At 43.6% G+C, this 16,653-nt stretch overlaps 1 protein-coding gene across 2 annotated transcripts in view; it reads right to left on the reverse strand.

Moving 5' to 3' along the window:
• Positions 1 to 322: 322 nt before the first annotated feature.
• Positions 323 to 16,653, reverse strand: part of ckap5 (cytoskeleton associated protein 5) — a 38,631-nt gene continuing 22,300 nt past the window's right edge. For both annotated transcript variants that reach the window (XM_063197402.1, XM_063197401.1), the window contains 16 exons: positions 15,738 to 15,887; positions 14,870 to 15,073; positions 13,885 to 14,020; positions 12,006 to 12,199; positions 10,751 to 10,938; positions 9,313 to 9,477; positions 8,108 to 8,228; positions 7,116 to 7,295; positions 5,722 to 5,909; positions 5,254 to 5,329; positions 4,805 to 4,993; positions 3,563 to 3,700; positions 3,204 to 3,287; positions 2,900 to 3,062; positions 1,888 to 2,039; positions 323 to 1,351 (listed from right to left, as the gene is read on the reverse strand). In XM_063197402.1, the coding sequence (XP_063053472.1) occupies positions 1,106 to 1,351; positions 1,888 to 2,039; positions 2,900 to 3,062; positions 3,204 to 3,287; positions 3,563 to 3,700; positions 4,805 to 4,993; positions 5,254 to 5,329; positions 5,722 to 5,909; positions 7,116 to 7,295; positions 8,108 to 8,228; positions 9,313 to 9,477; positions 10,751 to 10,938; positions 12,006 to 12,199; positions 13,885 to 14,020; positions 14,870 to 15,073; positions 15,738 to 15,887 (2,574 nt within the window). In that variant the 3' untranslated portion in view covers positions 323 to 1,105. The remainder of the gene's footprint in view (positions 1,352 to 1,887; positions 2,040 to 2,899; positions 3,063 to 3,203; positions 3,288 to 3,562; positions 3,701 to 4,804; positions 4,994 to 5,253; positions 5,330 to 5,721; positions 5,910 to 7,115; positions 7,296 to 8,107; positions 8,229 to 9,312; positions 9,478 to 10,750; positions 10,939 to 12,005; positions 12,200 to 13,884; positions 14,021 to 14,869; positions 15,074 to 15,737; positions 15,888 to 16,653) is intronic.

The raw sequence follows: 16,653 nt of genomic DNA on the forward strand, positions 1-16,653 counted from the left end.
TGTACAGGAACCTCTCAGAAAAGGAAAAGCAGGTAGAAACTGAAGTAAAAATCCTGCAGAGCAGAGTGGTTAAAACAGACATGGTAGAAGGAGGCCCCCAAGGAAATAAAAACAGGGAAAGAGAAGAGAAAGAGAGAGGGAGAGAGAGAGCGCGCGCGAGAGAGAGAGAGAGCGCGCGCGCGAGAGAGAGAGAGAGAGAGAGAGAGAGAGAGAGAGAGAGAGAGAGAGAGAGAGAGAGAGAGAGAGAGAGAGAGAGAGAGCGTGGGTGCGCTCGCGCGCGCGAGAGAGAGAGAGAGAGAGAGAGAGAGAGAGCGACAGAGAAAGAGAAAGAGAGACAGATAGTGAGAGTGTGAGCGAACATCTAGAAAACAACTGACAGCTTCATGTGAGGCATAATAAAAGCATTCTGCACAAGGTAACCGCACGCCGAGAAACTCCTAAAATGACACTTAGAAGCGAGTGGTTAGCACTCATGAGTATATACACATACAAACAAACAAACTGCACAATACTAATAAAAACAAAAAGAAAAAAAAGAAAACAAACAAAAATAAGTAGTTTCAATTAAATATTACTATTATACAATGAGATGTGGGGGAGAAGCTTGATTTTCTTTTTATGCTCAGTTAATTATTATAATTTTTTGTACATAGGTGTGCATGAGAAGTCCTGACCGTGAAAGTCCCAGGGAGTCAAATATGCATGTCAAGTCCTATGTGTGGGAGTACAAGCACGGGCCTAAAAGCCAGGGGAAGCCTGATGGAGGGGGTAGACCATAGAGGAATGGGGTAGAAGGTCAGAGGCAGGGTAAGGGGGTAAGGGCTTTAGTGAACTGGTCTCTTCTGGTCTGGGGAGCAGGGAGTGCTAGTGCCAGTTAACCACTCCCCTGACCCTACGGGGTTAAGAGCTAGAGGGTGAAATGGTGGGTAAGAGGTCAGACTGTTCTGGAGTCAGGTCAGGGTTAAGCTGGGGATGGAGGTGGTGGTAGTGGCCAGAGGTAGGGGGAGCTTTAGCAAACTGGTCTAGGACCTGCGGCGATGGTTGTGGGGCTAGTGCGTTTTTTAGTGAGTGGCCTCAGTCTCCACTGATCTGCTGTACTGTAATCTCACTGGCGGTTGCTCTTGATGCGCTCCAGCCGCTTCTTGAGGTCGTCCAGGTTGGCGGGCGAGGAGGAGCGCGTGGGGCTGTGCGAGTGCTCCTGCTGGAAGTGGGACTCGCGAGACTCCTTCAGCTGCGACAGCTTGCTGTGGAGCATGTCGGTGGACGATGCCACCGTGGGCTTGGACAGCAGGGAGGTCAGCGGCGTACGGTCGTCACCACCCTGCTGCTGCTGCTGCTGCTGCTGCTGCAGCTGTCAAAACAAAAGTGGAGAGAGAGAGAGAGAGAGAGAGAGAGAGAGAGAGAGAGAGAGAGAGAGAGAGAGAGAGAGAGAGAGAGAGAGAGAGAGAGAGGGAGAGACAGAGAGAGAGAGAGAGAGAGAGAGAGAGAGAGAGAGAGAGAAAGAAAGACAGAAAGAAAGAAATGGAAAAAAGAGAGGGGAACTGAGTTAAACCTTAGACCAATAAAATCAGTAGAAATGCTGGCTATTTTAGGCATAAGTGTGACAAGTGATTCTCAGTGTGACAAGTGATTCTCAGTTACCATTTTAGAATAAAGCTTTGTCGGTTGGTTGAGGTCAGTTAAGTTATCACCCATCATCCAACCAAATTGATATTGCCTCAATTTGTTTTCCAAAAGTAAGAATAAACACTGTAAAATTGTAGATTTCTCTCTTGAGAAAGTTTTGGATAAGGCAGAGAATCAGACAAAATCAGAGCTTTAGAAGGTGACTGATTGGTTGGACGTTCTACAACTAACTGAATTTGACTAGTTCTAGCGGAGGCTGACCTTGGAGTTGTTCTCCAGGCCGTGTCTCTGCCTGAGGATCTTCAGCCTCTCGTAGTAGACGGCCGGCTTCAGGTCCTCTCCGTTACTGTTGATGGGCACACTGCTGGAGCTGGGCATGTACGTGCCTGCCTCGACCGTATGCTGCGGGATCACTGGACAAGTAAAAAAAATAAATACAAATGTTAATAAGCAAAGCAAATAAGAATTAAATAATTAATAAAATGTCATTTTTGTGTTGATTTTTCCTATGATAGATTAGTGACTGAAGTGCATTTTATTAGTGAGCAACATGTGAATTATTTACCACAAACTTATGTTTTGCATTGTCAATCACCAACACACTACCACTACACTACACTTACTGACGTCATTGCTTGCATTTGTATTTCGCTGCTTAACAAAACTAACTTCTCATCTGTAACCCTCTATAACCTTGTGCACTTGCTTTGTCCTGCTTGCACACTCGGTAGATGGTCCACAAGATAGTTAATGGCTGCACTTGGTTTTTCTCTGCTTTACTGCTGTATTTAGCCTAAACTCTGCACTTGCTTTGTTTGTTGTCCATGCAATTCGCTTTGTAACGTTATGCAATGTAATGTTAAAGGGACACTGTGCAAGAAATGGTCAAAAAAAGGGTACTGCAACTATGCTGCTCATTGAAACTGGGCTGCCAATTGCCAAATTTGATCTTTGCACAAAAGTTTTCTAAGTAATAAACAAATATTTTCTAGTATGGTCCAAGTAGAGTCATTTTTGTAGCTACAAATGGCTATTTTTGGAAATTCAAAATGGCGGACCATGGAGAAGATCCCCCTTTTCATGTAAGAAAAGTGCAATTTTCCCAGTCATAATGAATACTTAGAATTTGATGGTGGTGGTAAGTATTCATGAAAAACGTAACATTAGTGAATGGGCAGCATGAATTCTTGAATTACACAACTAAAAATCTCACACAGTGTCCCTTTAAGTCTTTCGGAGTCTGTATCTGTACATGTGAGTGTATTGGGCCTACCAGTGGTGGAGGACTGGATTCGCCCCTTGCCCTCTCGCTCTGACTCGATCATGCGCAAGCCTCTCTCCACGTAGCTCTGGAAGAACTGCGACGTGTTGCTCAAGAACGGCTCTACATCCGCATCCGAGTACTTCAGCTTATACTCATACAGCTCCGTCAGACCCTGGGGGGGAGGGGGCAGCGAGAGAGAGCGAGAGACAGACAGATAGATACAAACACAAACACACACACACTTCAGTTCCAGCACTTCCTTTATAAACAAGCCGTTTTTTAGGAGAGTTGTGCAAGTGCACTGAAAGTGTACCTCTTTAGTGTTCTCCTTGGACCCAATCTTCTTGAAAATCTCAGAGAGGATTTCGCTCACTTTGGATTTGGACATTTTCTCATCCTACAAGGCATGCACATAGTCATTTTGCAATCCGAGTTCACTGCAAAACCCCAAATTCTCAGCACCCTTATCCCATTAGTGATCTAACTGGGAACTCTGAACCCTCTCAATATGCTTTACTGTACACTGAACATGACTGATAAGCAACTTTGCTAATGTAAAAGGAATTTAAGGTACCCCATAGCACATAGATCAACCATCCTATGAATACCATATCCATATAATGCATAACATATGAAACTTTAATATGCCATTAAGATAGAAATCTTGCTTACAGTCCGGATTGCTCCCTTCTCTGAGCCCTTGTCTGACTTGTGTCCTGACAGGTTGCCCGAGTGCTTGACTACTCTCCTCAGATGTGCCTCCAGCTCTGACTCGTTACGGTTCTCGATCATGGACAGGTGATCCAGAATCTGGGGAGGGGAGAGCCAAACATTAGGTTAACCATTGGTTATACGTTCTATGAGAGCTTTTATTAATAGTGGCCTTTTTAAAAGACATCTATAAAATATCTATACGGTATTGTAATGCTCATCGAATCCATCCATACATATTCACAGCTATTCATTACTACAAATGATCATACATCATAACAAGTTATCATCAATGATATAATTTAAATCAAGTAACATGTAAGTGACAAGTAGAAAGCTCTTAACTGAGAAGTTTTAAGTTCAAGAACATGAAGATCCTAGCGTAAAGGCATTATGAACAGTTTCCGACTTCCGCTTTTTGACCACACTTCTATGGTTAAGCTAAACATCAAGTTGAATCTTTATTGAGCCAACTAACTTAGCAACTTAAGTAGGTGCTTGATCAGTAATCCTGAAACAAATTTGGTTAGGGGCCCTTCAGCTATGGGTGAACATACCAGAGAGCCTTCCCCCCACTCAAAACAGCTATTCTCAAGATTCCCAACACAGTTTCACGGGTAGACAACAGCTGCACTCTTTACTAGCCCCTAAGAACAAGTCCACTGTGGTGATAATACACATGCACAGCACTCATCACAACATCTTGCCCTCTGAATGACCTCCGGTCCACATAATCAGAAAGTTCCTTTATTTTGGGGGCACCATGACTCAGTGGACTAAGGTGATGTACCATAATCAATAGCTGAAACGATTATTCCCCATCTCTCTCTCCCACTCAGTTGCTCTCATTCTCTCACACGGTCCTATTCTGACCCAAATAAAGGCATACAAGTCCTCAATATTTAAAATCTTTCTTTAAAACAGAAAGTAATTTTGTTTGGCCTGCAAGTTCATTTCAATTGTGCAAATTGCCTTTGAGTTTGAACTTTGTGCATGCACAATATTAGCCCATTTATTTTTTTTTAAACAAAAAAAACATTGAGTTTGGCCCGCAACATCATCCCAGATTTCAATTCTGGCCTCCCAAGAGTTTGAGTTTGACATCCCTGCCTTAGTGTAATTGATTAGCTTGGTTTTATTATAGGCCCCATTCATTTGATGCTTGGTGACTACTCCCTCAGCAACAGTAGTGGCTGGCTCTACCTTGCCCCCCTTGAGTTTGCAGAGGGTGTGCAGCAGGGTCTTGAGTGTCCGGTGCGGGACGTCGCTCTTCAGCTGCTTGAGCTTCTCCTTGGGGAAGACCTTCATGAAGTTGTGCACGTCCAGCAGGATGCGGTCCAGGTTGATGCTGTTGATGGTCTCCGGCAGGAACCGGATCATCCTCCACAGGCACTACACAACAAGAGGAGGCTCACTTAGCTTTCATTCAATTCAACACCGTTTTCTGAGGTAGTATTGAATAAATGTATTGAATAAAATGTGACGCGCAAGTCCATCTACTGACTGAAGACAAATCTAATGGCATTCCACAAACACTACATTTTGTTCCAGAAACAGTGAATGTTGTTTGTTTAATTTCTATTTTACATCAGCTCATTCAGTAAATTCCTGAACTTATCGAGCAGTGCAGAGCAGCGAAGCAACCAACGTACCTTCATGACCAACTCTGAGAACATTGGAGACCCTGCTGAGGTCAGGAGACTGTCTTGCAGCAGCACGAGCAGAGCACTGTGGACACACCAGACACCAACATTAAAACACATGACTTGGCCCTGAAGATCACACACCAGGTTACACTTCCTTACAAAAAGAGTTGCAATTTTGCATTTCCATCAACTGTGAATAAAGTATTTGAAGTAGTCCTTGATTGCCATCTACACATTATTTATCAATTAATTACATGTGATTAAGTATTCTATTGTAGTCGTAAAATTAACCATTTATAGTGGATGGTTATTACAAAAGAGCCATCAGCAACAGTCAACGGACAAACAACGGATGAAATTCACCAGCCACTTGATGTCTGGAATCTACTAGCTACTTCCAAATTGTACCGGTTTATGCCCATGCCCATGCCCATGCCCATGTCACATACACAGTTCTCAATGTGATTGACTGACCTGAGGATGTTGGTCTGGTCGGACTTCTCCAGCACGCGCACCACCAGGAGGTTGACTGAGCGGATGAGCTGCTGTCCGTCCTCGATGTCCTCCACGCGGGAGTCCAGCATGAGCGTGATGAGGCCGTGCATCAGGTCCTTCAGCACACCCATGGACGCCTCGCGTGCCAGACTCTCAACAGAGAACAGCTGAGGGGGAGAGGGAAAGGCAAAGGGGTCAAGTCTGTGTGATAGAGTGGTCCGCACACTGGGTTTGAGCTCCAAAAATACACTGTATTTCACTGAACAAACAGCAAGTGACCACTCTCATCATTTCTACCACTTTTGTACGGCAACCTCCAAAGGGGTGAAGTCTACCACAGTTACACCTCAAAAACTTCAACATACAATGCTCGTCCAAAGACACAAATGGATGTGAAAAAGTCTTGTGGTGAAGAGAAAAAATATCTTCAAGCACCTAAAAGTTTAGTTGCCTCCAGCTAAACTCTTCTGACAAATTGAGGTGTGACTATATGAATGTGTACATGAGTAGATGATCCTACATAAAATCGCTCTACACACAAATTTCCAGATACGACAGTCAAACCAAATGAAGGCACATTAAGGAATGCAAAAAATGTACAAAATCCCATGTTGAATAATTTGCCTGTGTTGCAACAATTTGAAGAGCAACATTTGCCAAGATTTCTTACAGAGTGCTGCATGACTTGTCTGTGCTCAAACAAAACCATTTAAAATAAAGAAGGATGAACATTGTTGGCTCTTCATGAAGAACCACTTGAACAGAACATCCTTGTTTCAAACAAGGGAATCTGAGGCACTGGCGATAGCATTTAAAATGCATTAGGCTACAAAGTTGGTAAGTGTTTTAATCTACTTGGCCTTCCAGTCCCTGCACCAATGAGGACCAAAGAGAAAAAGGCAGCAAGACTAAGCACATCTCTTGCAGCCTTCAAGAAGCAAGTAAAGACTCTCCTCTTTCGTGAGTATCTACTGCACTAATGCTTGAGCTGCCCTAGTCCCAGGCCAGACTCTTGACATGATGTGTATGTACTGTATGTGTGTTTGTGTGTGTGTATGTGTATGTGTATGTGTATGTGTATGTGTATGTGTATGTGTATGTGTGTGTGTGTGTGTGTGTACTCTTAAAAAAAAAAAAAAACCCTAACTAACCCTCCTTTGCATCTGCACTTGTTGTTCTGTATATCTCCTGTGCACTTTGTATCTGCTAGTGTCGGCTATGATTATGTCCTCTTTTGAAAGTCGCTTTGGTTATAAAGCGTCTGTCATATGCAATGTAAGGTAATGTAATGTAAAAAAGTGAACAACCTACAGCACTCATAATTCCTTTAAGTTTCCTTACTTTGTGTCATGTGCGTGTGCACGTTTCCTCACCGAGAGCATGTTGCCGATGATGCAGCTGTAGAGCTTGAAGATGTCCTTCTTGTCCAGCCTCTCGTCGGCCATGTGCGTGTTGTAGATGAGCCGCAGCTGCATGAGCGTGGCGATCAGGAACTGGTCAATGTGGCCAGACATGGCCTCCGCCTTGTCCTCCTGCCGCAACACCTCATCGATCTACACAGAGAGGCATAGACACGCATGCACACACACGGATAGAAATGCAGATAATTATCTACAGAACAGTAATGAAGGACTATTGGAATATGTGGGGGATATGAGCAGATTCACATTCAGGTTTTCAATAGAATTGAAGTTTTTCAAAAAGCAATTATGTGATTCCTCAAATAGCATTACAATACCCGCTATTCACATCTGAATTTTCGTTTTTTATCCTCTCAGCTGTTGATGGTTTCAATTAGGGGTCGACCGATACAGGTTTTTTAATGGCCGATGCGATACCGATTTTTTTTCCATCACCCTTGGCCGATACCCGATTCCCGAAATTTGGGGCCGATATGGTAAAAAAAAGTTTTAAAAAATGACAAATATTCCAGGTCTCAAGTTAAAAATTAAACATTATCAAATTGAGGAAGAACTTGTAACATTTAAGCACTCACTCTAACAATCAAGTAATGTCTAACAATCAAGTAATAAAAAAATAAAGTGTCTTGGTGCTTTTAAAAAAAACAGAATGACATAAAATAATAAATATTGCGTATCGGCCAAAACCACACGTGTATCGGCCGATACAATACACTTAAAAAATGCAAATATCGTCCCGATTCCGATATATATATATTGTCTATCCTTAGTTTCAATGCACCAAAACATGCCATCTCTGTACAAGAAGAACTATTGAATATAGGAATGTTCGGCAATAACTACAAAAAAAACAAAAAACACAATTGTATTTCTAGGTCTCTAGCGGATGATTCTGCAATGTTAACGGTTCTCATAGTGATTCTGGGTCCTGTACAAGTACCCACCTGTGCCAGGGCTTGAATACTGGTGTTGATATCTCCACTGGCCACCTGGGAGATGACAAAGTTGATGGTGGAGGCTGTGCTGTTACGCAGGTCATCAAAGTGAGGAGACACTGAACGGATCCTGAAAACAAAAAAATACTTATTTTAGAACAAAAAACACTGTAAATTCTCAACAATGTAATAACTGCAAATCTGACCAATTCTATGAATATTCAGACTGATGTCCAAACATTCAAGTGTAACATCTGAAAAGGGCCATATAATGCCAGTCCACTGCACTCACTGAGAGTGCAGCATGGCAGAAAGAAAGCCAGAGGCAGGCATGAGAGGGACTGACTTGGGCTCGGGAATCTAGATAGGCTTCAGCAGCTCGCTAGGCTCAATTAAAATGCAAGTGACTGGTCTAGTTTACCAGGCTATCCCAAAGTAACAAATGTTACTGGCAGAATATGCTTATTGCCTAGCAAGTTGGTCTGGCCTCGTACAATTGGGGATAATCATAGCTGGCCATGAATCTGATCTAGCTCTGTCCTCCAATTACAACTCTCAGCCTAGTTTTGAATCTGAATCTGCGCAAGGCATTGGGATAGGCTTAGCACCAGTCTGGCTAGCCAGGCCAACTTTGGGAGACATCCAGACAAAGGCTATGTCTCAAATGACACACTTTTGTCAGTGCACTGACAGTCAGTGCATAGTGCACACAGTGCACTGAGGTCTTTAGTGCATAGTGTCGTGGAAAAATTTGAGCACTATGCACTGTGCCCTCGCTGGAAGTGATGGCTGAGCATGGCATTAGCACGCCAAAATATGAGTTGGCTACTGTTTACAATGCACAGCGTCTGGTGCTTGTATTTCCATGTCCTTCACCTCAAAAGGACAACAATCACTCACAATACTTTGGTTGGCATGAAAAGGTTGGTGTCCCATCAACATTACTTACAGAATAAGGAGACTGTTGACCAAACTCTTCTACTGAACTGAATGCCATATTTCCTTCGTGTCATTGTCAACATGGCTGCCATTTAGTGCGTGCAGTGTCCATCATTCAAGCACTGCATTTTTCCGCCATTGTTAGGGGATCATCCTGGCACTTTCAGTGCACTGGCTCAACTGAAATTTTCAGCGTGAGTGCCCTAGGCACTGAAAAACAGTGTCCGAAGTACACAAGTGCAGCATTTGAGACACAGCCAAAGTGCTGTACTCACTTGGGTTCAGGGATCATGACAGGCTCCAGCAGCTCATCCAGCTTGTGCTGCACCAGGTCGGGCAGCTCGCTCACGTTGGTGTGGTCGTTCTCGATCATGTCCAGATCCAGCTGGAACTCCCGTGGGATAGAGGGCGCCGAGTGCTCATTGTGCGAGCGTGCTTGGCTGTTTGGAGAAGAGGCCGACCGAGCGGAGGTAGGAAAAGGAAAGTCAGTCAGTCTTCTTGCACTAGAGTGGCTTCATTCATTTATGTACAGTGGTGTGCAAAACAACAGCAGTGTTTAAAAAAGGGGACTAACGTTCTAAATCCTTTTTTTAAGATTTTATGTGCATGAAGTGGGGGGCAATGAACATGCCAACACAATTAAAAACATTTTTAAACACTTATTATTCTACACACCACTGTATACATCAAGTAATTAAAGTCAACAAGGTTTAAGCAAGGTCATCTGGGTTTTTGCCTCTGAGGTGATGAGGGGGTTGATGGTCTGTGGGATTCAACTTAGCCTCAGACCTTGCCTCGGAGGGCACTCACACACAACACACAGTACGTTTGCGTGCATGTGTGTGAGGCTCTTGCCGTCTGGAGGCCGTCGTCATCTCAGACCCTACGTGCGTGGCGGAAGAGGGGCTTACAGTAAAGGAGTGGAGAAGAGGACAGGAGGAAAGGAAGAGAAGAGGAGGAGAGGGGGTGACAGGAACGACAAGTACTTACATCCTATACGTGCGATACATTATTCTGTCCAGGCAGAGCGAGCGGCGCACGCACACACACGAGAGAAGGGAAGAGTTACAAAGAGAGAGAGAGAGAGAGAGAGAGAGAGAGAGAGAGAGAGATAAACAGGCTCAGGATTAAAGAGAGACCACATGCAGGAAGACACACAGGAAGGAGGAAATATTGGAAAAGAAGAATGGCAAAAAGTCAACATGGCAAAGAGATTAGTCAGGTTACTAGGGCAAGTATGGACCTTCTTTTGGAAACGTGCAAAAACACTTTACATGCAAGGGGTCAAGAAGTGACCGGAAGAGGAGAGGAAAAAAAATGTTGAAAATGAATGGCCATTATTTTTTTTAAAGACCTTACCACATCTTAGAAAGAACAAAGCCATGATGGAACTACTAGTCACTACATGAATAAATAAAAAATGGCCGCCACTCGAGTTTGGGAACATGGCAAAACCCGACCCATACAGATAAGGCACAAGCTGATCCTGGGATTAGAAGGCTTTTGACAAATACACCCGCGACGGCAGGTTGGGTTTGGTGTTGTTGGCTGACGTAGTTGAATAAATATGACCACCACTTCAGATTGAGAACATGGCAAAAACCAAGCTATACTGATAAGGCACAAAGTGATCTGGGATTAGAGACAGTTTTTTTTTTTTTACATCTGTGATTTTTAGCTGGGGTTGGAGTTAGGGTGCTATGGGTGACGTACTTGAGCTTGTTGGGCATGTCCTCCTGCTGCTGGGCAGGCTTGCGTAGGAAGGTGCCGGTGGGGTTGGCGGGGTGTTCGCGCTGCGCCCGCTCGGGCTGCTGCTGCTGCTTGGCTGGGGCCGGCGGCGGGGCCTTCTTGGCCGAGCGTTTGATCCTCTCCTCCAGCATGCTCATGTCCTTCTCAGACAGCTGTGGACACACACAAGGAGGGGTTGGATAGGGACATGAAAGAAGGAAGGAATAGTGTCTCCAATTGTACAATTTTTATTTGACTTACTTTTGGCAGCATACACAGAAAGGGTTTGTGATAGGGCTGCACGATATTGGGAAATATCAATATTGAATGAAAATATTGTGATATTGATATCACGATATTTGCAAACGATATTTAAAAAAAAAAAGAAAGCCGTTGCATGAGGCACACATATCAATATATTACATTCTTGGTTGAATGGGTGTTCATTCTGTTTAGTCTCGGCTACTTACTTCATTTGTCTACCGATGGCAGTGGCACCATCAAGAATTTTTGTGCGTGCGCGTCCTCAGATCTCTGTTTGTACCAAACAACTCACTTCTTTCCTCCATTCAGTAGCATGAGAGTAGTCATAGGGAAACACTCACAGAGTGCTCTGAGTGAGTGTAGGTTGGCTGCAAGTTAGCTGTGCTGGCAGTGGCTCACGTGGAGGGGAAGGCTCTGGGCAGCAGAGGCAACTGACCAAAATATCGCTTATATCGATATTATGAAATTTGGTATTGATACACTGAAATATCATTGTCGCAATAAAAATACAATATACACACAGCCCTAGTTTGTGAAGGTAAGGGAAAGTCTGCTCCTACACTGGCAATGATAAGTGGTATTGATGTTTATTGAATATTTAGTGAATGAAGTCTAGTCAGTGAATACTGCCCTGAAGATTCATTGCATGTATACCATGTATGTATATGTATGTACCAATATGGAGTTCATTGCTTCTGCTTCCACAGAATGTATACATATAGCCATACATTTTTTCAATGGAATGCGAAACTACGGCATGTCTAACGCACAGACAGCCAACATCTGCTGGAGTTAAAGTGTAAGAGACTTGTACAGTTGCAGTTGGAAATCTTTTTGTTCTGTTACAAATAAACACACACGCACACAGACACAGACACAGACACAGACACAGACACAGACACAGACACAGACACAGACACAGACACAGACACAGACACAGACACACACGCACACAGACACAGACACAGACACTTACATTGCCGATAAGTTTGAAGACCTGGTCCCCACAGACGTTGTAGACCACCACCACGGTGTTGAGAGCAGCGTTCCGCACTGTTGTGTCGCGGTCACCGATGTGGACAGCGATGTCCTTCAGGGCCTTAGCCGGGGTCGGCTGGCAGACATTCACTCCAAAGCACTCGATCAGACACCCTAGCTCCTCCAGACATTCTGGGGAACACACAGAAAATCACAAAGATTGGAATTTGTACCCAATTCTTTATACAGTAGGAGGCACTGATACGATTTTCAGGCCGACCAAAACGGTGCCGTTGCTAGTGCCCGCACCAGTTAAGTTGTTATCTGCGAACCATCCGCATTCATATCGGGCTCTGAACTTCTCCGCATGTGATTGTTACCCGAATGAGCCAGTCGACGTCCACGTTATCGTCAAGGTTTGTGGAGAAAAAAAACAAGTATTTTTGGGTTCGCATCGCAAACCAGCTTTCCGGTTCATAAACGCCAAGATATGCGTCGTGAACACGCCGGCTATTTTCGTGATAACGTGGAACAAGCACTGGCACGGTTCTCAGGAGGGCTGAATGCGGCATGAGTAATTTGGTACCCTTGAATGATCCATGCAAGGCCCTTGCCAGGTTTGATCTATCTTTTGATCATTGATCACCCCCATATTAAGATATGGACGTTGCATGGTATGCACATGGAAGGGGAAAAAGGAGTGGCTCCTACTGCCATAGACTGGCTTTGCGATAACATATGACCATTATAACTGGATATTGTGTAATATAGTGTTTCTCAACGGGGGTGGTACAGTTGGGGAGCTTTAGGCATCAGACATACCAAAGCCGAACGGAACGGACGCGAGACCAACGCAGTCTTTTTGCTTAGTTTCGGACGGTGTGTTCTACTCAGGGGGGCAGGATTTGGCTGGTTAGCTTCGCCGATTAGCAAATCGCCATTTTCGCATTTCCTACATCCACTTCGCTTATGATGATTGGTGGGTACGCAAGTTTAGTGTTGGGCGCACAGACCTTTATAGGTCTGTGGTTGGGCACCTCCATGCATCCAATGCCCGTCTTCCATAGCTTTCTGCTCAACCGTAAGTCAGTCCGTAACGTGGCACGTAATTGGCTGAGTAAACTGTCGGTGGAAATAACTCCATTTTGGAAGCTGAAAAAAACTTTCCATTTTGGCTGAATTCACTAGCTTAGCATTTCCTATTGAAATGACTGGAGGCGGGACTTATTCACTCTCTCCAGTTCTTATACTACCTCCATGGTTTTACTCTGCCTTTCACACTGACAGCGTCGGCATGCGTGGCCAGTCCTGCTCAAAACCCCCCCACAGCCAAAGCTAGCGTGCTACTTTGCCATTCATTTGAACGAGACACCGACGGTCGCCAGCGTGAAAAATACGCTCGAGTTCTTTTTTCCAAATGCAGCACAGCGTGGAGCGGAGCCGGCTCCCGCGCCGCTGCCGCCCGACTGCCGCCGATTGGTGTGTAAGGACAGATATGTTTCCATGTATTTTCACAGATGCCGGTAAAAATCGCATCAGTCACGCGACGCTTTACCACCCTAGTGTGTAAACGGCCTTAGGGGGGCGTTGAGAAGGATACAGCTGAGAGGGGGCGGTGCTTAGTTGCCATTGAAGGGCAGTAGTCCATTTCATTTTGTAACGACTGGTGTAATAGGTCGTCATAATCTTAATGTTGCAATTCGTTGTGATAAAGAGGCAAGTTGATAAATGTGATCTTTTATCAATTTTAAGCTTTGCCTGTTAAGATTCTCATTCATTCAGGTCATAATAAAAAAAAACAATCAATCAGCTTTTATTTTACTGTGAAATAAAGGAACGTTCAATATCCAGTGCAATACTAGTGTGAGGTTCCTCACCCATTCTCTGCTTGGAGTTCTTGGACTTGGTTCCGTCCATGATGAAGGGGAAGAGCTTGCTAGCGGGGTAGACCTTGTTGAGCATGGACAGGATGGCTCGCACGTCCTTACGCACCACATCTTTAGACTCTCCCACCTATACGCACAGGGACAGAGTGGGAACCATTTTAATATCCTGCCATAGCACACATGCCATTTGATGCATAGAAAATGAATGAGGGTAAAAAAGGGCAAAGATGGTGGTATAGTACTGTATATAGCTGTATTGTTGTAACTCATCACCTAATAAGGTCAGGTTGGTGGTAAGGTGGTGTGAGAACATAGAAGTTTTTGCCCATACTTTATGTAATTGTCTATGTACTGTAATTGTCAACTTACATTGTGCACTTACAATTTATTGGTTATCAAGACTAATTGTTTCCTCTTTTGTATTATTGTACAAGTCTCCCTGAATACAGTATTAGGGATGCAATCGTAATGCAAAACATTAATCGCAATTAATCGACAATTCAACTGACAAGAGACCCAGGTGAAATGGACATGTGAAGAGTGTGTGTGAAGAGGGGTGTGAATAGTGGGAATATTTAAATCACCTTTGGATTAAAGAATTTAAATAGAATTAATTTAAATGTAGTATTTTATCTCAATTTTGTATTAAAATGTTGAGATTTAGTAGGGTTTTTTTCCCCCCCGAGAAGCTTTGAGAAAACGCAGCTTATCAATTAATCGTAAGTTGATCGATAAGGCAATCAACTAACGATCAATGAATTTTAATTTGCATCCCTGAATACAGCATGTTTGCTTGCTCCATGTTATACATGGCTCACAAATGAGACAAATTGTCATTTATTATCTTTGTCCATCCCAGTTCTTTAGTACCTTGAGTATGAGGTAGGGGGTAAAGGAAGAGGCCTCGTAGTCGCAAAGGTCGTAGTCTATGATCATCTAGTAGTTGTTAGTTATTCAGTAATTCTTTGGTTTTTACCTTGAGTATGAGGTAGGGGGTGAAGGAAGAGGCCTCGTAGTCGCTGAGGTGGTAGTCCATGCGCTTGAGCATGGTGAAGAGCAGCTTGAGGAACTCCAGGACCTTCATCAGCACGCTGGTGTTGGTGTCAAAGAAGCGCAGCGTGAACCACTTGAGGATCAGGTCCAGGCAGCCCACCACCGCATCCCTCTCGTCCTCCATGTGCTGTTGGGGTGGGCGGGTGTTTGGGAGAGGCAAGGGAGGAAGGTTAGTACATAACAACAAAACAGGGCAATCTCATGTTCAAGGTGACCAATGTCATGGTAATTTACAAACTGAGGTGTTGAAGAGGTCCTGTACTGAGAAAAATAAAATGCCAAAAATAGACTAATCAATATATGATTAAAGCAACTCAACACATGGTGAAAATACATGATTTAATGACTATATGACTATAGCGCAAGTGAAGGACTAGAAAATCCCTCCAGCATTGCACCTGAGCCAACATCAATTTCACAAAGCAGACATTGTGTGATTTAAGACAAGATTATGATCCATGCAACAGAGACAGAAAATACATCTAGGTCACCAAGCAGCCAAATGAAATAAATGTTTGTCATCTATCTGATAAATGTAGTATAGTTCAATATAATGTAATCTTGGCTATCCATCTGTTAAATGTTAAGATAATGCAACACAATGTTATCTTGGCCCTCCAGCTGCTAAGTGCAACTCAATGCAATCCTGGGGTGGGCGCAGTTGTTAGCCAGTTAGCAACTTGGGTAGTTGCCAATGGGAAATTGCATTGCAAATAACAACATAGTTAGCAACTATGGCTTCAAGAAATGCACCCTTGGTCGTCCAGCGGTGGGTGGCGGCGGCGGCATACCTCGATCATGGCGTTGATGGCCTTGACGTGGTGCTGGAAGTCGAAGTGGTAGAGCTCGTCCTGCAACCAGCGAGCCAGACACGTGGACATCTGGGTCTTCAGCTGCTCCACATACTCATCACGAGGGGTGATGAAGTTCCACTTCAGGATCTACACAGTAAACACACAAACATAAAAAGAAGTCATTGATTTGTGTAATCTGTCCTTCTAACCTTAAAATCATATTCTACAGCTTTGCATTTATTTTTGTTTATTTCCCAGCCTTTAATCATACAGGCCAGTGAAAATTATAGTGAAATGGGGCAAAAATGCACAATAGTGCCCCCTTCAGGACAAGTAATACACAAGGCTGACTTGAGAACTGTCATTCAATCTTCAAGTTATACGGGTTACTTATAAAAAAGCCACTTGAGAGTGATTTTCTAGGTAACATTTTAGAAAAGGGTTCATATGCCAGCCACTAGGCCAGTGGTTCCCAACCTTTTTTGACCAGGGACCCCATTGTGACATACCAAATTTCTGAGGACACCACATTTTAGCAACAAAAAAAATCACAGCTGATTTGTAGGCTATTAAAACCTATAGATATTTATAACATATTTATATGTTGTGTTTCAATCAGAATATTAGTAATGATGTTACATTAATAAGCAATATTTATCAGTATTCTTTTCATACCCATATCAGGTGACCCCATTTGAATTCCAGGCGACCCCCCAATGTTGAAAAACACTGCACTAGGCCAAATGAATGTCTGTACCAATGATACTATTATTTAAATAATAATAGGCACAACAAATAAAAGAAATGTATGAATACACTAATAAATGATTGATTTTGCTTAGCACGTCGTTAACTCATTTAGCCACTAGCATGTGACAACATGTGAACCTTACAACAAAGTGTTACCATTTGC

The sequence above is a fragment of the Engraulis encrasicolus genome, chromosome 4, assembly GCF_034702125.1.
Source record: "Engraulis encrasicolus isolate BLACKSEA-1 chromosome 4, IST_EnEncr_1.0, whole genome shotgun sequence".
NCBI classification, from domain to species: Eukaryota; Metazoa; Chordata; class Actinopteri; order Clupeiformes; family Engraulidae; genus Engraulis; species Engraulis encrasicolus.